This window comes from Natator depressus, chromosome 10 (assembly GCF_965152275.1).
Source record: "Natator depressus isolate rNatDep1 chromosome 10, rNatDep2.hap1, whole genome shotgun sequence".
Lineage (NCBI taxonomy): Eukaryota > Metazoa > Chordata > Testudines > Cheloniidae > Natator > Natator depressus.
The window spans coordinates 25,558,064-25,581,170 of record NC_134243.1 but is presented as its reverse complement, the minus strand read 5'-3'; the positions used below and the strand labels follow the sequence as shown (position 1 = coordinate 25,581,170).

The 23,107-nt window shown below is 41.9% G+C and overlaps 1 protein-coding gene across 4 annotated transcripts in view; it reads left to right on the top strand.

The window, feature by feature from the left end:
- The window catches only part of ABAT (4-aminobutyrate aminotransferase), a 151,922-nt gene extending 130,858 nt beyond the window's left edge, over positions 1-21,064 (top strand). For all 4 annotated transcript variants that reach the window (XM_074965482.1, XM_074965481.1, XM_074965485.1 and 1 more), the window contains exons 10-16: positions 697-760; positions 1,584-1,732; positions 6,400-6,537; positions 8,055-8,222; positions 8,771-8,917; positions 15,843-15,954; positions 18,598-21,064. In XM_074965482.1, coding sequence (XP_074821583.1) covers positions 697-760; positions 1,584-1,732; positions 6,400-6,537; positions 8,055-8,222; positions 8,771-8,917; positions 15,843-15,954; positions 18,598-18,719 — 900 coding nt within the window. In that variant the 3' untranslated portion in view covers positions 18,720-21,064. The remainder of the gene's footprint in view (positions 1-696; positions 761-1,583; positions 1,733-6,399; positions 6,538-8,054; positions 8,223-8,770; positions 8,918-15,842; positions 15,955-18,597) is intronic.
- Positions 21,065-23,107: the final 2,043 nt, after the last annotated feature.

The window sequence follows — 23,107 nt, the reverse complement described above, 5'->3', positions numbered from 1 at the left end:
ATTATACTGGTTTATTTTTCATTCAGCGTCCAATAAGTGAATCAAAATAGAGAGGTGTGTGGTGGTGATCTGAGTGCAGCACTGAGGACTCAGGTGTTCCTGTGTCTAATTGCCGCTTTGGACCCAATTCTGCAAACACCTACATACATGCTTATGCTTATAAGTATTGAAGTAATTGATCCATGTGTTGGGCACTAATTCCCTTGTGACCTTTGGCAATTCACCATCTGTCTTGATTTCTAAAAAATTGGGCTGATTGACCTCCTCCCCACCCCCCAGTGTGTTGGGAGGATTAACTGGTTAGTATTTGCAAAGCAATCTGAAAATGAAATGCTAAATTGGCAGATATTTGTCTTTAGTATTCATGGTATTTACAGGAGATCAGATAATTTTAAAGGGATGAAGGCTATTTCTTGGCAAAGAAATGTGTGAATATACTTTACTGAACTTGCTGCCTGAAGAGTGAAACTTGCTTGCATTTTAGCTGAGGCAACAGCCAAAAGTTGCAAAAATCTTGCTGTCTTTCCTAACGCTCTGATGGACATATTCTTGACTGGCCGTTTGATTACACATAGAATGTTTGTGTGTTCTTCAGTCTAGTTATGTAATCCTGTTTATAATACCATTCCAGTAAGCTACACTGCCACCTTCCTGTTGTTTGAATAGTTCAGTGACATATCCTGTATTTGATTTCAGTCTCCAGGCTGCCCTGACTATAGTATTCTGTCCTTTATGGGTGGATTCCATGGAAGAACCCTGGGTAAGAAAAACACTGCCAGTAACATATATATTTTTCCCTCTTCCTTTCTCAGCTGATATTAGACACAGCAATGCATATTTATCTCATTGTATTTGTATTTTTTTAAATGAAAGGTTCTCTTGCAATGAATTGGTGATAGAACTACGATCAGTAAAAAAAAAACCCATAGATTTATTAAAATATTAGGAACCTAAATCTGATGCTAATGGAATTTGTTAGAAATGTACTAAAACAGCATTTTGTTTCAACTGGAGGTGTGGTTAACTGTGGATTTTCACCTTCAGGAGATGCCCTTATGTAATTCTAGGCCCATAGTTTTGCCATCTACACTATTAAAAATCTACCGTATTGGGGGGACCTATTTTACAGGATATTATCTGATACCATTTGGTCCTGCCAGTGCAGATGGGAGAGTTTCATATTTTAAACATGTTACCTAACTGTGCTACTGCTTTGAACTTTGCAGGGCTGTAGCTTGATTCAGAACATGGTTTGATCTTGTCAATACTGAGAAGATGAAACCCAGTTTTAACCGTAGTGGCCATTACCATCGTGTAATCAGATTCTCCGGCCTTTTTTTTAAATTACATTTTAAATAGCGTAGATGCCATCCAACTCTTCAGAATGATGCTGCGCCTAGTAGAAATCCCCAAACCCAATCAATCAATACTCCAGAATAATCAAATATAAATTAATCTGAACACTGCAGTTAAAACGGAATCATCTAGTTATTTCCAGTAGAAGACAGTTTCTCATCTCTCAGAATGTTTCTTTCCTTATTTCTAGTGAGCTTTTGTTTTAATTTTTGTTTTTCTGGGTTTAGGTTGCTTAGCTACAACTCACTCTAAAGCAATTCACAAATTAGACATTCCATCATTTGACTGGCCAATTGCTCCATTCCCAAGACTAAAATACCCCCTGGAAGAGTTTGTGAAAGAGAATCAACAGGAAGAAGCCCGCTGTTTAGAAGAGGTGAGTACTTCACTGGCTGCATTCTGTTTTCATTTTGAAATAATGAAGTGTTAGTGGGATTAGCTGCTGTTAACTTGGAAGAACATTTTTAGGAATTGGAATGGCCTTTGATGAAAGCAATACTCCCTAAGCTGTTACAGTTAATAGCCTGCCTCTGCTGCCATTTAAAAAGAACTGTCGACTATGAAATTATGAATGATTCTGCAGAAATTTGACCAGAGTGAAATTTCGCACGCAAGGAAAGGTTTGTTTAAAAACATCTGAATTAATTTTCTCTCCCAAATTTGGGAGAGGGAAATGTGCACAAGGGTGAGCCTCAGTGTGCTTAGTCCTCTGAAAAGCAACTCTGTAAAAGTGACATGGATTTTCCTGCTTTTCTGTTTAAGATTTCTGGGTTCATGCTCTGATCCAATAACCAGCTCCATGAAGTTATATGCCGGTGTGACTCCCCAGTGAAGCCAATGAGGTCTGCCTGTGTAGGTGTAGTGAGGGTCCTATGCAGAGCCAGTTGCAGGATTGAGGCTTCATTTCCAAATTAAAAAACTGATTTTTCTGCTAGCCTTGCAAAATCTAGCTGGGATCTGGAAATCAAGTTGTGTTCCATTCTGCCCTTTACATCATTGCTAAGGCTACATTTTAGTCTCGGCTGTTTTTAGTAAATGTCACAGACCGGTCATGGGCAGTAAACAAAAGTTCACGGTTCGTGACCTGTCCATGACTTTTACTATATACTTCTGATTAAAACTTGGGAAGGGGGGGGTGGCTTGGGGGGGAACGGCCTGTGGGGGTTGCTTGGAGCGGGGGGAGGGCGCCATGGGTGCTCGGTGCGGGGGCGAGTTGACGGGCTGCGGCAGGCTCCCTACCCAGGTCCTGAGCTCCACATGCTGCCTCCTCTCCGCCCCAAACCCCAGTTCCGCAGCTCTAATTGGCTGGGAACCATGGCCAATGGGAGCTGGAGGGGCGGTGCCTGCCAGCATAGGCCGCATGTGGAGCTAGGGGCAGAGGGTGGGGAGTTCCTGTAGCCCTTTCAGGGAGCCCGTCCTAGGTAAGCACCACCCCAGCCCTGAGCCTCCCTACACCCAAACTCCTGCTGCTGGGGGTGCGGGGGAGGGGGAGGCGACGCGAGACTGGGCCAAGGGCTGCCCGAGCTGCTCCGGTAGCCCCCGGGCCAGGCACACCAGCCACTGCAGAGGTCACGGAAAGTCATGGAATCCATGACTTCCGTGACGTCTGTGACCAACATGGAGCCTTAATCATCGCTAATAGCAATCCTGCAGTCAGAATATAGCTGATATTTCTGTTGAAGCATAATGCAGCACAGAGTCCAGGTTGCTCTCCCATAGCTGCATTGGCTCAGCAGTACTAAGATAAGTGAATGCTTGTTTTATTAGTAGAAATAATTCAGGGCAGACACATGGTGAGTAAAAAGGTGTATTTTTTTTCATAGCCACTTTTCAACGTGATCTTAACATAGCTTAAATATTCCCCTTTCGTGATTCTCAATATTCTGGCCATCTCTTCCTGATTATTAGATATTTGTGCTTCAGGAAGAGTTTTATCCTCCTTATAAACACTCTTCTTTTCCCTGCACAATCCTGCAGCAAAGCTGTGCAGAACCTGGTAGGTTTCTGTGTTATTTCTGTGAATATTATATCTGCCCCAATTTAGCTGCTAAGTGTTATTCTGTATAACTGTATGTGAGTATATCAGAGGAGGTTGTTACGGGAAAAAAAGGAAATAAGACAATGACAGATAAGGTATCTCTGCAGAGAATACTGAGGGTCCTCAACAGAACAGTGGAGGAGCTATTAAATGGGGAGTGTGCCCCTGCATGGCTCCAATCAAGCTAGCTAGTTTATTTTTCCAAGACCCAAACATAGGATCAAAGGGATACTAAACCTTTAAAGACCTCTGTCTAGAGAGGAAAGAGGGTGAGCAGGCAGGAGCAGCTGGATGTAAGGCTCTGACACAGATACCGAGGGTATGTCTGTGCTGCAATTAAAAACCCGCAGCTGGCCCATGCCAGCTGACTCGGGCTCAAACTAAGGGACTGTTTAATTGCAGTGTAGAAGTTCAGGCTTGGGCTGGAGCCTGGGCTCTTGGACCCTGAAAGGTGGAAGGGTCCCAGAGCTCAGGCTGCAGCCTGAGCCCGAACATCTGCATTGCAATTAAACAGCCCCTTAGCCTGAGCCACACGAGCCAGAGTCAGCTGGTATGGGCCAGCCAGGGGTTTTTAATTGTGGTGTAGACATACCCTGAGAGTATGCTGCATGGGCTGTCTCTCCCAGCCCAAGAGTAGGAATGTCTAGGCTGATTGGAACTTACCCATAACTTGCAAGGAGAGAATGAATTTTAAGTAAGGTTCCTGCATGTCAGCCTTATTTGTTATTTTTAACCCATTTCTCTGACTGCTGTGTTCTTGCTGACTAATAAGTAGTAGTTTGTTTTGAAAAGGCCGAACTATGTCGCTGCATACATTTTGTGGTTATAGAACTTCCAAGAGAGAATACTCCTGCAAGGAGCCAAGCAAAATTGGCCCTGATAAAGGAGCCATGAATAACGTAGCTGGAGTCAACGTACCTTAGGTCAAGTTACCGCAGAGTCTACACCACGGGGGTCGATGGGAGAAAATTTCCCGTTGACTTACCTTACTTTTCTCTTCGGGGTAGAGTACAGGGGTTGACTGGATAGCAATCTGCAGTCAATTTGGTGGGTCTTTACTAGACCTGCTAAATCGACCGCAGGTGGCTCGATCTCAGAGCATCAATCCCTGCTGTAGTGTAGACCTGCCCTGAGAGTGGCAGTGAAGTGGAGGCCCCAAGCCCATCACTTGGAAGCATGCCCTTACAGGAGACTGCAGAGGGTTACAAGGCATAGCAGCTCTGTGATCTCAAACAGAACAATGATGAATTTGAGACTTCATAACTATTTACACTTCAACAGGCTAGGATGTCCTAAACGAAGCACTATCACTCCGCAGCAGGATCGTTCAGATGGACATGTTGGGTTACACTGGAGTGAGTTTTTATTCAAACCTGGATACAATCAGGAAAAACTACTTGCATAGCAAAATGCTTTTGGGATACATGCTGTTATGACAAACAGCAAAAAACCAACATGTCAGTGGAGAAAGCAAGGATGCAAAGGATCAATTCAGAAACTTAAAGATTATAAAGAGATGATGATTTGTTTGAAAGGCCCTATAATAGCTGATCAGCACCTTCAGAAAAATGTCACTTTAAATAGCATAAGCTGTTACCAGCCCCAGGAAGCTTGGAGTGGAAATTTCCAGACACAAATTATATTACGAACCATCAACAACTGGTACTCTGGGATTAATTAACATTTTTCTATAAAATGTTCTCAGCAACAAAAGTTCTGCACTATTTAATCTGCTTAGTTTCAAGGTATCTGCAATATATTTCCTTGTAATACTAATAATTCAAAATGATTAGATGAGGTTTCACTTAGTGGCACAATATGTAACTGTTTTTTCTTCAGCATCTGTCATAAATATAAAGGGAAGGGTAAACCCCTTTAAAATCCCTCCTGGCCAGAGGAAAACTCCTCTCACCTGTAAAGGGTTAAGAAGCTAAAGCTAACCTCGCTGGCACCTGACCAAAATGACCAATGAGGAGACTAGATACTTTCAAAAGCTGGGAGGAGGGAGAGAAACAAAGGGTCTCTGTCTGTCTGTCTATATGCTGCTTTTGCCGGGGATAGAACAGGAATGGAGTCTTAGAACTTTTAGTAAGTAATCTAGCTAGATATGTGTTAGATTATGATTTCTTTAAATGGCTGAGAAAAGAATTGTGCTGAATAGAATAACTATTTCTGTCTGTGTATCTTTTTTGTAATTTAAGGTTTTGCCTAGAGGGATTCTCTATGTTTTGAATCTAATTACCCTGTAAGGTATCTACCATCCTGATTTTACAGAGGGGATTTCTTTACTTCTATTTACTCCTATTTCTATTAAAAGTCTTCTTGTAAGAAAACTGAATGCTTTTTCATTGTTCTTAAGATCCAAGGGTCTGTGTCTGTAGTCACCTAGGCAAATTGGTGAGGCTTTTTACCAAACCTTGTCCAGGAAGTGGGGTGCAAGGTTTTGGGAAGTATTTGGGGGGAAAGACGTTTCCAAACAGCTCTTCCCCAGTAACCAGTATTTGTTTGGTGGTGGTAGCGGCCAATCCAAGGACAAAGGGTGGAATATTTTGTATCTTGGGGAAGTTTTGACCTAAGCTGGTAAAGATAAGCTTAGGAGGTTTTCATGCAGGTCCCCACATCTGTACCCTAGCGTTCAGAGTGGGGGAGGAACCTTGGCAGCATCATTTGAGTGGCTTAATAAACTAAAGTGATTTCCATTATTTCCCTCAGTTTTGCTACAACTTTCAAACAAGCATTATTGTAAATTAATGTGAGCTGGGTTAAAATGGTTTAAAATTGTAGCACCTTAACATAATTCAAATTAAGAAGTAAGTAACAATCCTAATTTCTTCAGCAACCAGATGTTAATTCTTTCATGTTAATGTTTGTGGTTTTTGATGCCACCAATGATCTTTGCACCAAAGAAGTCCAGCTTCTGGTGCCAGGAAGGACTAGTTTTTCCTGGGAGGAAACTTGCCATTATATCGTGGGAGAAAAATATAATATCCGTGTTTGATATACAGGTGGAAGATCTGATTGTAAAGTACAGGAAAAAGAAGAAGATTGTTGCTGGAATAATCATTGAACCAATTCAGTCAGAGGGGGGAGACAATCATGCTTCAGATGACTTCTTCAGGAAGCTACGGGACATTACCAGAAAGGTAAATCAAACATTTAGAGGTCCACTAAATGGTTAGTTGAGTTTGCAAGACTTCATTCCTGCTTCTCAAGTTAACTGGCATTTTCTCCAGACCATTTCAATGGGTTTCTCATAATCCCCTTCTGAAGACTAACATAAGAGTCCAAACATCCTAGCAGACCTCTCAAATGGCACTGGTGGCAATGATGTGTATGTGCTCAGACCCATCAGTGCCTCTTCACCAGCACAGTAACACCTCCTGTTCCATTTGAAGTGTTCTCAGAGAGTTAGCAGTGACTTGTTCTGTTGAATAAATTCCCCCACTCTCAAGGGAGTCCGAGGGATTGGTCCAGTCTGATAAATCCTGGTTCCTCATCAGTGTTCCTTAAGCTATAAAGCTAACTTCCATAGAGAGGCTCACACAATTCCAGGAACAGTAGTTGGGATGGTGAAGAAGTATTTTTCTTTTTGGAACATTTGCATTTGCAAATATAGACCCAGCAAAAGTAAAAGCAGAAGTTGAGTCCAGATGTAAGTTCAGATGAATCAGTAAATGACAAAAATGGACAAGACGTTTTATAACATTTGGAATGTCATGGGAGCCATTTAAAAGGGGAGATGAGACCTACCTTTCATTTTCTTCTTGTAAATGTTCTGGGGGAGAAACCTGAATGTGTGTTCATGGAAAAACATGTTCATGACATTTGGGTAACCCTGTTCTGTAGGATGAAGCCGCATAGTTTCCCTTTGTTAACAAGTGCTCTCACTGCCCACTCATTTTTCTCATAGTGGCATCATTTGAGCAGTTTAGATGAGGCTAAATCCAGCAGTTTTTGTCTTGCCCAAACTGAGGATGTGCCAATGTTGTAACAATACTGTGTTGAACACACTTAGTAATCTGTTTTAATGTGACTTTTCAAAATCTCCCTGCCCGCACAGGATCACTGGAGTAGTCCATTGCAAGTAACATCTTTTTTTTTTTTTTTTTTAAAGGGCTGGAATTTACAGCTAGTCAGGGTGACCTGATTGGCCGACCATTCCAAAGTGCTTTATGTTACAGAACAGATGTGCTGTGATGTTGCCTGTCTCTCTCGAACGTGACTAGCCCCCAGTGTTGTAGATGGAAACTTTCAAAAGCACAAATGGAAGTTAGGCTCCTAACTCCCATTGACTTTCATTGGGAATTTAAAGTCTAACTGCTTTTTGAACTTTTGAAAATCACCCCCTTAATATCCCATATAATTGTTTTGAGACAGTCTACATAAAATATGGTTCTTTTCTCTGTTGTCCTCACAAGCTTGTATAGAAACCAGATTACTGTGTACCTTCCTGAAAAATAGCTGAATTTCTTTTGATGATGTAGTAAAAGATAAACTGTTCACAGACTGACATGAAAGGGATGTTTAGAACAGTTCTCCTGACATATTGTTCTGTGCACTATTCCTTAACGCTTAGTATTTATGTGTTTAGTAAGAGAGGTAAATATTTGTTTTGGAAACATGGATTCAAGTTCCCTGATCTCTCAATCTTTCTGAACAGCATGGCTGTGCATTTCTGGTGGACGAGGTGCAGACAGGAGGCGGCTGCACTGGGAAGTTTTGGGCCCATGAGCACTGGGGCCTAGATGACCCAGCTGATGTGGTAACATTTAGTAAGAAGATGATGACAGGAGGATTTTTTCACAAGGAGGAGTTCAGGCCCGATGGTGTAAGTGTTTTAGTGTACCTTGGACTCTGTAGTCCTAAGTATTAATGAGTGAAGGACGATGACCAATTTCTGGGAATCATTCTAAAATGTGCTGAACCTTGGGACATGCTTCTGTTCTCAAATGCCTGTTGAGCAGTATTGCTGCATATCTAATAAATTCAGCTGGCCTGCAACTGAGTTCATCCGATATGTGGCAATGCACATGACATATCTGAGTAGGATGGAGCTATTATTTTTCTCTCTCTCTCTCTCGTCCCACAAGCACATGGCCTCAGTTACACACACATCCATTTCAGTGAGGTCACAAAGGACAGTGTGCCATTCTCTGCGCAGAGTGGCTTCTCCCTGGTTCTTCCTAAATGCTGTGGATCTGCTCCTTTCTGGGCAGGCTTTCTGTTCCTACAACACAGAAGAGGCACCGAGTGTTCATTTCTGGTACCCCAGATGTTTGTTGACACCCATGTACTCACTTTCCTTTGTGTACAGCATTGCTTTGATTCAAATTGCCTCTCACCATCTTCCACAATTTTTTTCCCCTCTCCCTCCAGCCATATCGGATTTTTAACACCTGGCTTGGAGATCCCGCCAAGAACCTCATGCTTGTTGAAGTCCTTAATGTTATTAAGAGGGAAGACCTTCTAAACAATGCAGCCCATGCAGGGAAAGCTCTACTGGCCGGGCTCCTGGACTTGCAGGTAACTTGCAGGGTGCGGGAGGGGGTTCCGACCTGGGGCAGGGGGTTCAGGGTGCGGGCTCTGGCTGGGCAGTACTTAACTGAGGCAGCTCCCAGTTGGCGGCACAGCAGGGCTAAGGCAGGCTTCCTGCCTGCCCTGGCTCTGCGCTTCTCCCGGAAATGGCCGGCATGTCCGACCTCCTAGGCAGAGGCGCAGCCAGGCAACTCTGCATGCTGCTGTGCTCACAGGCGCCGCCCCGACAGCTCCCATTGGTCACAGTTCCCGGCCAGTGGGAGCTGCGGAGCTGGTGCTGGGGAGGGGGGCAGCATGCAGAGTTTCCTTGATTGCTCCTGTGCTTAGGGGCTGGACATACCAGCCGCTTCTGGGAGCGGCATGGAGCTGACCGGACTTTTAACGGCCTGGTGGGGCGAACTAGCACTCACAGCTCCAGTGCGATGTGGGGGCCCGAGGATTGGGGTTTCTGGCCTGCGGTGCAGAGACTTACCACAGGCCCAATCCAGCCCACGGGCCGTAGGTACCCAACCTCTGGACTAGATGATCAAGATAGTCCCCTTTGGCCTTAGTCTATGAGTCTGAGTTCTACTGTGTGGTGTACCATCAGTGTACACAGGTTTAATTGTCCTGGTTTTATTGTTTTAAGGTTAAATATCTCCTTGTACTATAGAAGTCCCACTTGTCTTCTAGACAAGAAAATGAAGAGATGATGGGCCTTTTCCACCACAAGTATTAGAGTTTTTATCGACTGAGGTCTTTATCGCACTGCTCAGCAGTGTCTGAGCCCCATTGTGATCACCAGCAGACTGCAGGATTGGGCCCACCTCAAAATGCTGGTGCATTCACTGAAGTTGTTTTTAATACAAATAAAATCTGGGTTTACTGATCCTTTTACAATAATCAGGCCAGTCTGTACTAGCACAAAAGGTTTTTGAATGGTTATTTACTGTGAGATACTAAGCTAATGCTAGGAATATAGGAATCTATTGGCACTTAGAAGCTGTGTGACTAAGATAGGGGAAGTGTTTGTCCAATTGAGCAGGTGGTTGGACTAGATGACCTCCTGAGGTCCCTCCAACCCTGGTATTCTATGATCTTATGATTAATCTGTGAATAGTGGGTGGACAAAGAGGAGCACAACCAGCACATTTGTTTACAAATGGTTAACCGCTGTTCTCCCTCAGGAGCTACTCATTAATGATCCTGCCCAAGCAGACAGGGAGAAGTGACAATGTGGTTTATTTTTCTTTGAGATTTATGGGGCAAATTAAAATTGTTTACTCTTTAACTTCAGTTTGCAGGATTTGTGTCCTGAAGCTGAGTTATGATGGGTTCAGTCTGTGGACATGACAGATCTCGCTGCCTCGGCTTCTGTACTAAACTATTGATCATGGGTGGTTGGGTTGTTGCTTTTTAATTAAAAGCAGTCCTATAGAATATACCAGACACTAGTTCATTGTGCTGCACAGAGACAGTCGTATATAAGGTCATCTCCTCGAAGTGTGGTGCATATTAAATATAATGGGTTTAAACAAGAACTGGATAAGTTCATGGAGGATGACTATTAGTCACGATGATCAGGGATGCAACTCCATGCTCAGAGCAACTGTAAACCTCTGACTACCACAACCCGGAAGGGAAGACAGGGGTGGATCATTCTGTAATTGCCCTGTTTTGTACACTCCCCCTGAAGTTCTTTGGGCCACTGTTGGAGACAGGATATGGGCAAGATGGACCATGATCTGACACAGTGTGCCAGTTCTTATGCTCTTATATTGGGGAGTGAGATTTTTCTTTCTGTACAAAAATCCCTGCTGTTGCCCTTTTCATTTTTCTCTTTTCATTAAAAAAGGCTATGTCCCAGCCACACAGCAGTGCATGCTTCCTTGGGGAATAAAGAGCTAAACTCTTGCTAGTCTCACTTAGAAAACAAAGTTACCACTTCACTAGAAATAAGCATCATAAAGGGCAAGGGGTTGAACATACCTACTACTGTGTATATGTATTTTTAGCATCAGAATATATTTGTGTCTAGCAAAACTTGCAGCTTATGCAACATGAAGATAAGCTGGTTTCTAGCACCATTCAGTAAGTGGTTTGTGCTCAGACCGTGGGCTGTGGCCGGCAGTTGGAAGCTGTGAGCTTCGAAACAAGGTTTGAAATCCAGAAGCCTCTGTTCATTGGCTGAGCCTTAGTCAGGGTGCGGGGCTATCAAGAAGGCCAGGGCTTTATGAAGCAGTGAGAAAGCGACCAGGGAGCTTTGCGACCAGGGACTGCTAACTGGTAGTTTCGAGAAGGAGTTGGGAAGGGGGCGAGGTACAATTGCCAATCTTCAAAACCTTTAAACTAAACTATAATTAAAACTTCTTGATTTAAACAAAAACCCTATCATTAACCTAGGTAACTGTAGGAGAAAATGCAGGCAGAAGCCCAGCAGCAGAGTGGGGGTTATCCTGTTTATTGCACTCGCTGTAGCATGTATGATTACCTGCTCTGTGAGCGGGTGGCGTATGTGTGCATTCAGTGCAAGGAGCTCCTGGCCCTCAGAGACCGTGTACGGGCTTTGGAGGCCAGGGTGGTGGAACCTGGAGGAGCTAAGGGAGGCAGAGAGGTATGTTGATGAGGCTTTCCAGGACACTGTAGATTTGTCCCACCTCCGGTCAGACAGTTCCTGCGCTGTTAAGGAGGATGAAGGGCCCAGAGAAGGAGAGCAGTCAACGGGAACAGAAGGAAACCTTCCCATAGTTGGGACCCTCCTTCCAGATGATGTTGGGGTATCCTCTCGCACTGAGGTTACCTCTCCGGGAGGGGAGGGACTCCAGTCATTAGGAAAAGGCAGGTGTTAGTAAGGGGAGATTTGATCATTAGAAACATAGATAGCTGGGTTTGAGAACCGTATGGTGACTTGCCTGCCTAGTGCAAAGGTTGTGGATCTCTTGAGGCATCTAGATAGACTTATGTGTAGTGCTAGGGAGGAGCCGGTGGTCGTGGTACACGCAAGTACCAATGACGTAGGGAGGGTAGGAGAGACGTCCTGGAGGCCAAATTTAGGTGGCTAGGAAAGAGACTGAAATCTAGGACCTCTATGGTGGCATTCTCAGAAATGCTACCAGTTCCACGTGCAGGGCCAGGTGGGCAGGCAGAGCATCAGAGTCTCGATGCGTGGATGAGACGATGGTGTAGAGAGGAGGGGTTTAGATTTATTAGGAACTGGGGAAAATTTTGGGATAGGGGGAGCCTATACAGGAAGGATGGGCTCCACCTAAACCAAAGTGGATCCAGACTGCTGGCACTTAATGTTAAAAAGGTTGCAGAGCAGTTTTTAAACTAAGAGATGGGTGAAGCCGATTGCTGCAGAGGAGCACATGGATTGGACAGAGACTTCTCTTCGAGTAGAGTCTATTGATAGAGATTCTCTAGGTTTTAGTCAGGAGGAGGGGATAAAAGAGGATAAAGTATGGGCCAGATCAGATGAGAAACATTCACATACGGAATCTGACACATCAGAAAAGGGCAGACAAATAAACAGTGACAAGTTTTTAAAGTGCTTGTACACAAATGCTAGAAGTCTAAATAATAAGATGGGTGAACTAGAGTGCCTCGTGTTAAAGGAGGATATTGATATAATAGGCATCACAGAAACCTGGTGGAGTGAGGACAATCAATGGGACACAATCATTCCGGGGTACAAAATATATCAGAAGGACAGAACAGGTCGTGGGGGGGGGAGGGAGGGGAGTGGCACTATATGTGAAAGAAAATGTAGAATCAAATGAAATAAAAATCTTAAATGAATCCACATGTTCCATAGAATCTCTATGGATAGTAATTCCATGCTCTAATAAGAATATCACAGTAGGGATCTATTATCGACCACCTGACAAGGCTAGTGATAGTGAGGATGAGATGCTAAGGGAGATTAGAGAGGCTATCAAAAGAAAAAACTCAATAATAGTAGGGGATATCACTTATCCCTATATTGGCTGGGTACATGTCACCTCCGGACGAAATGCAGAGACAAAATTTCTTGATACTTTAAATAACTGCTTCTTGGAGCAGCTGGTACAGGAACCCACAAGGGGCGAGACAAAACTCGATCAAGTCCTGAGTGGAGTGCAGGATCCGGTCCAAGAGGTAACTATAACAGGACCACTTGGAAATAAATGACCATAATATAACAACATTTAACATTTCTGTGGTGGGAAGAACACCTCAACAGCCCAACACTGTGGCATTTAATTTCAGAAAGGGGAAATATGCAAAATGAGGAGGTTAGTTAAACAGAAATTAAAAGGTACAGTGACTAGAGTGAAATCCCTGCAAGCTGCATGGACACTTTTCAAAGACACCATAATAGAGGCTCAACTTAAATGTATACCCCAAATTAAAAAACACAGTAAAAGAACTAAAAAAGAGCCACCGTGGCTTAACAACTATGTAAAAGAAGCAGTGAGAGATAAAAAGGCATCTTTTAAAAAGTGGAAGTCAAATCCTAGTGAGGTAAATAGAAAGGAGCATAAACACTGCCAAATTAAATGTAAAAATGTAATAAGAAAATCCAAAAAGGAATTTGAAGAACAGCTAGCCAAAAACTCAAAAGATAATAACAAAATGTTTTTAAATACATCAGAAGCAGGAAGCCTGCTAAACAACCAGTGGGGCTCCTGGACGACGGAGATACAAAAGGAGCACTTAAAGACGATAAAGTCATTGCGGAGAAACTAAATGAATTGTTTGCTTCAGTCTTCACGGCTGAGGATGTTAGGGAGATTCCCAAACCTGAGCCGTCTTTTGTAGGTGACAAATCTGAGGAATTGTCACAGATTGAAGTGTCACTAGGGGAGGGTTTGGAATTAATTGAGAAACTTAACAGTAACAAGTCACCGGGACCAGATGGCATTCCCCCAAGAGTTCTGAAAGAACACAAATGTGAAATTGCGGAACTATTGACTATGGTTTGTAACCTGTCCTTTAAATCAGCTTCTGTACCCAATGACTGGAAGATAGCTAATGTAACGCCAATATTTAAGAAGGGCTCTAGAGGTGATCCAGGCAATTACAGACCGTTAAGTCTAATGTCAGTACCGGGCAAATTAGTTGAAACAATGGTAAAGAATAGAATTGTCAGACACATAGAAGAACATAAATTGTTGCGCAAAAGTCAACATGGTTTCTGTAAAGGGAGATCATGTCTTACTAATCTATTAGAGTTCTCTGAGGGGGTCAACAAACATGTGGACAAGGGGGATCCAGTGGACATATTATACTTAGAGTTCCAGAAAGCCTTTGACAAGGTCCCTCACCAAAGGCTCTTATGTAAATTAAGTTGTCATGGGATAAGAGGGAAGATCCTTTCATGGATTGAGAACTGGTTAAAAGACAGGGAACAAAGGGCAGGAATAAATGGTAAATTTTCAGAAGGTAGAGGGGTAACTAGTGGTGTTCCCCAAGGCTCAGTCTTAGGACCAATCCCATTCAACTTATTCATAAATGATCTGCAGAAAGGGGTAAACAATGAGGTGGTAAAGTTTGCAGACGATACTAAACTGCTCAAGATAGTTAAGATCAAAGCAGACTGTGAAGAAGAACTTCAAAAAGATCTCACAAAACTAAGTGATTGGGCAACAAAATGGCAAATGAAATTTAATGCGGATAAATGTAGAGAAATGTACATTGGAAAAAAAAATAACCCCAATTATACATACAATATGATGGGGGCTAATTTAGCTACAACTAATCAGGAAAGAGATCTTGGAGTCATTGTGGATAGTTCTCTGAAGACATCCACGCAGTGGGCAGCGGCGGTCAAAAAAGCAAACAGGATGTTAGGAATTATTTAAAAAGGGATAGAGAATAAGACAGAGAATATTTTATTGCCCTTATATAAATCCATGGTACGCCCACATCTTGAACACTGCGTACAAATGTGGTCCCCTCATCTCAAAAAAGATATACTGGCATTAGAAAAGGTTCAGAGAAGGGCAACTAAAATGATTAGGGGTTTGGAACGGGTCCCATATGAGGAGAGATTAAAGAGGCTAGGACTTTTCAGCTTGGAAAAGAGGAGACTAACGGGGGATATGATAGAGGTAAAAAAAATCATGAGTGGTGTGGAGAAAGTGAAGAAGGAAACGTTATTTACTTGTTCCCATAATATAAGAACTAGGGGCCACCAAATTAAATTAATGGGCAGCAGGTTTAAAACAAATAAAAGGAAGTTCTTCTTCACTCAGCGCACAGTCAACCTGTGGAACTCCTTGCCTGAGGAGGTTGTGAAGGCTAGGACTATAACAGGGTTTAAAAGAGAACTGGATAAATTCATGGAGGTTAAGTCCATCAATGGCTATTAGCCAGGATGGGTAAGGAATGGTGTCCCTAGCCTCTGTTTGTCAGAGGGTGGAGATGGATGGCAGGAGAGAGATCACTAGATCATTACCTGTTAGGTTCACTCCCTCTGGGCCACCTGGCATTGGCCACTGTCGGTAGACAGGATACTGGGCTGACCCAGTATGGCCATTCTTATGTTCTTATTTGCCTTGGCAATATCCTAAATGTACAGGATGGGTGCATTTTAAAAATCCAAGTAAATATTGCCTATTGATCCTGTTCTGTGGGGTAAACTCTGTCAGACTCCTTTATGTCCTTATGAGAGAGAACACACATTTCTACCAGGAATAGACATCTAAGTTTCTAGTTACTAAACTCTCCAGCAACACCAGGCAGTTACTGTAGCTTGGTAAATTGGTCACAGGACCCTGTGTCAGAAATTAAAACTGTGTAGTATTTCCGTGGCTGCAGATACTGAGAAGGCAGAGTTTCCACATGTCAGAATCCCAAGGTGCACAGCTCACCAGCAAAATGTCCTGGAGTCTCTGCTGGAAAGGTCTGACAGCAGATGTAGAAGTAATGCTCCCATAACTCTTTATTCTAGGCTCGTTACCCCCATCTCATCAGCAGAGCAAGAGGGCGAGGGACATTCTGTTCGTTTGACACTCCAAATGATGCAACTAGGACCAAGCTAATTGCAATAGCCAGAAACAAAGGTATGATAAAGTCTGTCCGCATGTCATGCGAGAGAGTGGCTTTCAGTATCACATCCCCCGCATGCATTTGATTTTTCTCCTGTGGCGTATAGACAATGTCACACGGATGTTGCACCAGTGAATGAAAAAGTTCCAGAAAATTTTGTTTTCCCTGGCTGAGGAAATAACATACCGTTTCCATAAGCACAATGCCAAAGCCTCAGGTTGTTTCCACATTCGGGATGTAAGACAACAGAAATGTTCCCCAATGTTCTACATACAGCCTAACACTTCAGTGGAGATTTTAATTTTTATATTAAAATAGAGGTTAGTTCTACGAAGGCTTTTTTTGTTAGTGAATACATTTACACCACCACACTAATTTATCATGTATGTATAACTAATATTTTATAATGCCATTTATAATTTTAATTTTTTAATTAGAAAATGAGATCTTTTTTCTATAACAGTGGAATGTTCTATTTAGGCTGGTAATACTCAAAATTTATTTGTGTATAGAAAATCACATAATCACGTGTGTGTGTATATATCCCTATATAATCCACTCTTCTTGCATTGTAGCTTACAATAATTTATAGTTTATAGAACTGTCATTTTATGTCATGACATACCACAGTTTATACAACTATGCAGACTATAATTTCATAATAATAGATCATCTATAGAAGTGTATCTGTAGCTGGCCAAGATTTTCAAAAGTAACTAGTGATTTTTGGGTGCCCAACTTGAGACACCTTAGAAGGGGCCTGAATTTCAAACAAAGTGCTGAGCACCCAGCCTTTGAAAATAAGGTTCCTTCTAATTTGTCTCAAGTCAGGCACCCCAAATCACTAGTCACTGTAGATCTTTAGGTTTAAACAATTATACAGTGGTTTTTTAGAGGACTGTTAAATTCTAGTATTATGTTGATATGGGGTTGGGGAACAAAACCTTTTCTTTGTAAAAGCTGAAACAGTAAAACAATTTCCTTTGGCGCTAGGGCTGTGATCTTGCACTTCCATAAAATAAGCCTCCTGTGCAATGAAAATCTTTGTAACATTATAAGTTTTAAAAGAAATACGGATTTGGGGAAATGCCTGTTATTAAATTTGAGGCTTCAGAAAGTCCGTCTGTACATCCTGCTTATAGAACCGACTCAGACAAATTAAGATGCAAAAGGTGAAAAAGATTTAAATCCCAGAATGGGGGGGAGGGTGAAAGCTATTAACTTTATGCAATACTCAGTGATGAAATAACCCTTGAAGCTCCCTAAAACAGTAACAAAAGTACCAGCAATTATTGTACTTTAAAGACAAGACAGATCTTCTTTATGGGAATTTATTTTTTCCCACCCAAGCTTTAGAGAGAGATTTTCATTGCTGAGAGACTCCAAATTTAAAATGCAACCTACCTTACTGTTTTAAACGTCCCCCTGATTCTATGAATTCTTAGCCGTCCAAGACTAAGGTAGCTTGAGAATGGTACACATAGAGGAGACAGTTGTATTCATGGACTTGGTGCTGTCCCTCTGCTGAAATTACTGTCAGACTAACATTTTAGAAAACTATAAAAGAAAATCAACATCCTCCTTGCTTATGAAAAGTGAGCCAACAGAGAAAGCTGAAGGAGAAACACTTTCAGGGCCACTTCAAAACTAGTTAGTGCTGTAGGGTAGGGGTGGGTGGGTGGGTGTGAGCCAGGCCTTGTCTACACTACACAGTTTTGTCGGCAGAAGGCAGCTTTTGACGACAAAACAGTGGAGGTGTACACACTAAAAAGCTACTTTTGTCGGCAAAACAAAACCACCTTGACGAGAGGCATAAAGCTTTTTGTGGCAAAATTAAAGTGAGAAAGCATCAATATAGGCATGAGGCATTGCTTCCCAAAGCACCCTGCAGCCAGTTGCACAGTGGGATAGCTACCCATAGTGCACTGCTCTCTGCATTGATGCAAGAGTTGCTAGTGTGGGTGCACGCTGCCAACACAAGGAGTATAGTGTGGACATGCAATAGTGGTTTAGTTAAAGCACCATAATTTTGTCAACAAAATTCTGTAGTGTAGACATGGCCCCAGCTGAGCAACAGAGATTTTAGCAGTACTGCAGCCTTTGATTGGGAGAATGGATAAATTGTTTCAGAATCAGGAGAACACTTTACATTTAAAAAAAAAATTTAGTAGGGATTCAATGATTGGCCAGTCCCTTTGGATGGTTACTCTTGACCTTCCGTACTTAACAGTGTATTAAATACAAAAACATCACACCAAAGATGAAAACTAGCAAACATCTTGTTCTGTGATGTAGGCCGTGACTGTGTTAAGAGTATTAATGCTCGCTTTCAGTCTTTGTCACTGCCTGAGCATCAGTCTCTTTGCGATACTATTTGGCCTCCCTTGTCACTGCTAAGACTACTTCCAGCATTTCAAACATCTGATGAGAAGCATCAAACTGCTACCGTGCTGCTTATGTTTGTTGTTGTGTCAGGTGATCAGCTCCAGGCCCCTTTGCACCACTGAAACCCCATTTATGGCTTTACATGGGTCTGCAGTGCTGTGGAGAAGCTTGTACTGGCCCTCTGCACTGGGATGAACTTCATCCTGAAAGAATGGTATGTGCTGTGTATCCTACAAAGTGGGAAGTCACTAAGGTACATCTTATTGCCTTAGGTGTTGTCCTGGGAGGCTGTGGTGACAGATCGATCCGTTTCCGCCCAACTCTGATCTTCAAGGATCACCACGCGCACCTCTTTCTGAATGTCTTCAGTGACATCTTAGCAGACTTCAAGTAAACACACACTTTCTTATACTGAACAGTCCAGTCCTCTAAGATAATGAAATTAATTTACTTAATTGATATATATATTCACTTACAGGACAAAATGTGAATTCATAAAATGAAGCTGTTGGTTTTTTTCCCATGCTTACCAGCAAGTCCAGCTGCTTTAAACTGAAACTCTGGATGCTCATGGAGCTTTGGAGTTTCACAGACCCCTAGCAAGTGCATCTAAATGCCTGTGCTCTGAGCAGGGTGTTTGCAGGGGATATTGCACTTGTTGGGTGCTAGATTGCCCTCCATTTTCAGCCTTGGGTCAGAGCAGGAAACAAGGAATAACTCTACAGACATGCACTGCCTTGCATATTTGATTATTTAAACATAACACAATAATATCTATATTTTCATAGGTAAATGCTGTAGCTTTCCTTTCTCCGCTTTGTGTCCAGAGGAAGCAGCAGGTCTTGTGAGTGTGGGGTAGAAGCTTAGGAGATGTCTGCCAGGCAGAAAGTGCCACTGTCTGACAGTGACTGGGAGGAGAGAACAGATGTTTCAAAGCAAGCTCTGCTTTCCAGCACTACCAAGTACAGTATTTCAGAGAATCATTTCCAGTTGTGGTCCCATAAATACAAACACACCATCTGCCATACCAGACTGGACCAAGGGACCATCAAATCTGCCTTCGACCTATACCTAGTTCTTTAGAGGCATTGATGCATCTGGCCAGTTGAGTAGTACATGGAAGTGAGCGGGGGGGAATAATTTGTTTCTGGCCCTTGATTAGTTATTCCTAATTTATAAAGTGAGACTTGTGCACACAAAACTGTACCCAAAGGTTTCTGAATTGCTGAAGCTTAGGAAATAAAATGAAGCATGTACTGCAGCCTTATTTTAGCAATCTAAAATGCGTTGGGCTCAGGATTATTTAACCTGCTTGCCCATAATATGCAGCCATTGATTTAGCAAAATTTCTAAGCTAAATCAATGGCTGCGTATTCAAGGTATTTTGCAAAACCACAGATGCATTGTTTTGTACCGAGCCATTACTTGACATCAGATCTGTTGTGATGGAGTTCTTACCAAGTGCACAGCTCTAATGCAAAATAATTCTATTGTTTTAGTAGATTTCTTCTCTCACGCTTTAGGGGTCCTTTAGAAAATCACAGGATCTATAATGTCAGTGGTCTGTTAATCTGTTCACTATCAGACAGTTGTTTTGGGGTATCTCCTTTATATATGCCTTTCCTCTGTCCAGTAGAAAGAATATTTTCATGAAGCTGATTTGCTAAGCTAGTGCTGTTATGTATTTCCTTTCTCTTCACTAAGGAACGTTTGAATTTTGACTGAATAATGACTGAACGTCATTCAGGGTGAAAAATATTTTGAGCTGACTTGTGAATTTTTCATGTCTGAGCCAATAGATAAGTATTAAAAATTAAATTCAGTGGAAGCACTTAAAGATTTAGTTTGAGACCTGCTCAGCAGCATAGGCGATTTAGACACAAGTTCTGATAATTTCAATGAAAGATATGTCTAAAACTTCTGGTCTGTTTTGAAAACCGTAATATTTCTGCCTAAGAAGAAACTTTCATAATTACTGCCAACTAGCAACCAAGGAAATTCACTTCTGCTAATTTAAAAATAAGGAGATTCATGTAAGCCTGTCTGTGCTACACACCGGAACTCTGGAACTCATTGGTCAGAGTTTTCATAGTGTAGACAGGGCTTTTGACTGTTAGTTTTCTGATGATTATCTGTAAAAGTTCATAGTTAGGGAACTAGCCAGCAAAAGTCAGGATAAAACTTGGAATTATATGTAGATTACAAAAGACTAGATGAAGGGTTGGTGAATAACTGTACAGTGAAATCTCATTGTCATCACAGTCCTAGCAGATATAATACTATCAAGCAGAAAGTCAAACTAAAAAATTCCTTATTTGACAACATTTTGGTAATTAGTTCATTCAACATATCAGTCAGTAGATTTTAGTAAATGTCTTTAGCAAATCTTGTACTTTTACAGAATCAAAGGTCCAGTAATGAAGTCTTATCACATCCTCACTTTTATTATAAATACTCTTGGTGTTTTTTATAACTCTTACTGACACTCAGTAATTGTATAAAATTGTGCACAATGTATGTTGATCAGATTATGTTAGAAAACATACACAGAGAGCACTGCAGCCTAAGCATAATAAAGTAATATTGTTTACAGCATATTGTGGACCGTGCCAAATGTTTAAACAAAAATACCTAACTGCACTTCATGATGTAACTGGTAGCAATGTACACAAATCCATGAAATAAGTAAGTTTCCGGTGTAATCAGTATTATTAAATAAAATATTTATAATTGAACTCCTCCAGTAGCCCTTTTTATTGTTAGAAATACACTTTTTAAATAAAAATATACAATCAAATGTTATGCTCACTACATAGTTCTGTATTTGTATATACTCTTTAGAGGATAGTACAGCATACACATAGTCCACTCTTGTCAGGTGATACCTCCGGCTGCATTAGTATTTAAGCCAAGAGGAATCACAAGCCAGCTGACTGCTTTGTCATTTCCTCTTGCTTTACTGCACTAGCATTGAGTTCAGCCAAGCCATAGGAATGATGTGAACTCCCCCTACTGGCTCTGCATTAGTAGACTGCAAATCAGGGTTGGTCTGAGTGATGTGTTTAAATGGTGGTGGTTTTCCTTCTGCAACACACACACATGAAGTGAGCTGTAGCTCACGAAAGCTTATGCTCAAATAAATTGGTTAGTCTCTAAGGTGCCACAAGTACTCCTTTTCTTTTTGCACACTCAAAAATGAGCCAAGGACGAGGTGTGGAAACAACCCTGAAAATTATAGCTAATTCTTCCAAGGCAAGTGAACACTGAGAGCTGAATTATTTGCCATTGTCCTAGGTTTGCTGCATGAAGTAAAAATGCTGTAAGAAAAGTCTTCCGCACTTCCAGAACAACTCAACATTTGTAGGTTTTTCTTGAATTTGTGATAGAAATGTTAATGTTATCCAGCAGACTTTTCATGTACAGGTCTTTGATTGATACTCAGCGCTGAGTGAGCACCGTCCAGATGACTATCATTTCATTCTCTGAATCAGTAGTTTTCTCAACATCAGTTGATTAAGTTTCACAACACGCCAGCGAGGTAGGTGTACTTATGGATGTTGAGGGTGCATTTTAAAAAAAATCTAAGTAACTATCCATTTCATAGATGGGGATACTTCAGACCTCAATGTTCACAGTATTATCAGTGAGCAGAATCCTGCCCTGTTCAGCACAGTGGAGGGAACAGACATACTCCCTGCAAAATTCTACTATGAACTTTACCCAGTCATAGCAGGATTTCACAGGACAGGTTTGAAGGTGCCCTGGGAAATGCTCTTTGTTGCTCCTACAAGCAGAAGCAAAGTGCACTTTGTGCACATCATGCTGCTGTGACTGCAGCATGTAAGCCATTTGATTGGGGTAGGGTTACACCTCCATCCCTTAACGTATGTCTTAACACTTCAAGATGGGAGTGTAATCCCCAGCTTGAGGATACATAACTGTGCTAGCTCTGATCTAACTAATGCACTAAAAACAGTGTGTAGCTGTGGCAGCAGGAGGTGGTAGCCATCCCAAGTATGTGCCTAGCATCTCAGACAGGTATGTACTTGGAGTTGCTAGCCCCTCCCACCCCTTGTGCCTCCATGGCTGTGTTCTATTTTTAGTGTGCTAGCTCAATCATAGCTAGTACAGAGATGCCTTCTTAAGCTGGGAATCAAACCACCAGCCCAAAGTGCATACATATCGTTAGGAACATGGCAATCTCACATTGGCTGGCCTTTCATCGTAGCACTCATAAGGTGCTGCTTGTTCCCTAATCCTTATCTTTCTTCCTTTACTCTTGCATACCAGTGCAGCAGAGAGGATTTTGCATTAACGTGCTGTATGTTTTTAGGAATTATTTGACTCTAGGCAAAACATTTGACACTCAGTTGTAAATCTGTCGCAGAAATCAGTAATACTAGAATGATCGAGAGCAGCTAAGTAATGAGAAATGGAACCTCCAAAGATGTGAAAAGGTGGAATGAACTCTAAGCTAATGCTTGTGATCACCTATGTTCTTCTTGAACATTTCCATTTATGATGCCTTAGTGACCTCCTTTGGCAGTTGCTCTGTAATTGCTCTTATCTGACACGGTAGGTTTAGATAAGGATACTTTGTGCTTCTTAGACCACGATTTCTTGTAGAACTTTATTTGGTCAATTTCAAGTGTTTTTGTACTGAGTAATCTATCTTATCCCACCAGCCATCCTCTCCCTTTACTAATTCAGTTATTTTAATGTGAAAAGGATAAAATTGCAGGATCAGGCCCTTCATTAATATACAATGAAATTTATTACAGG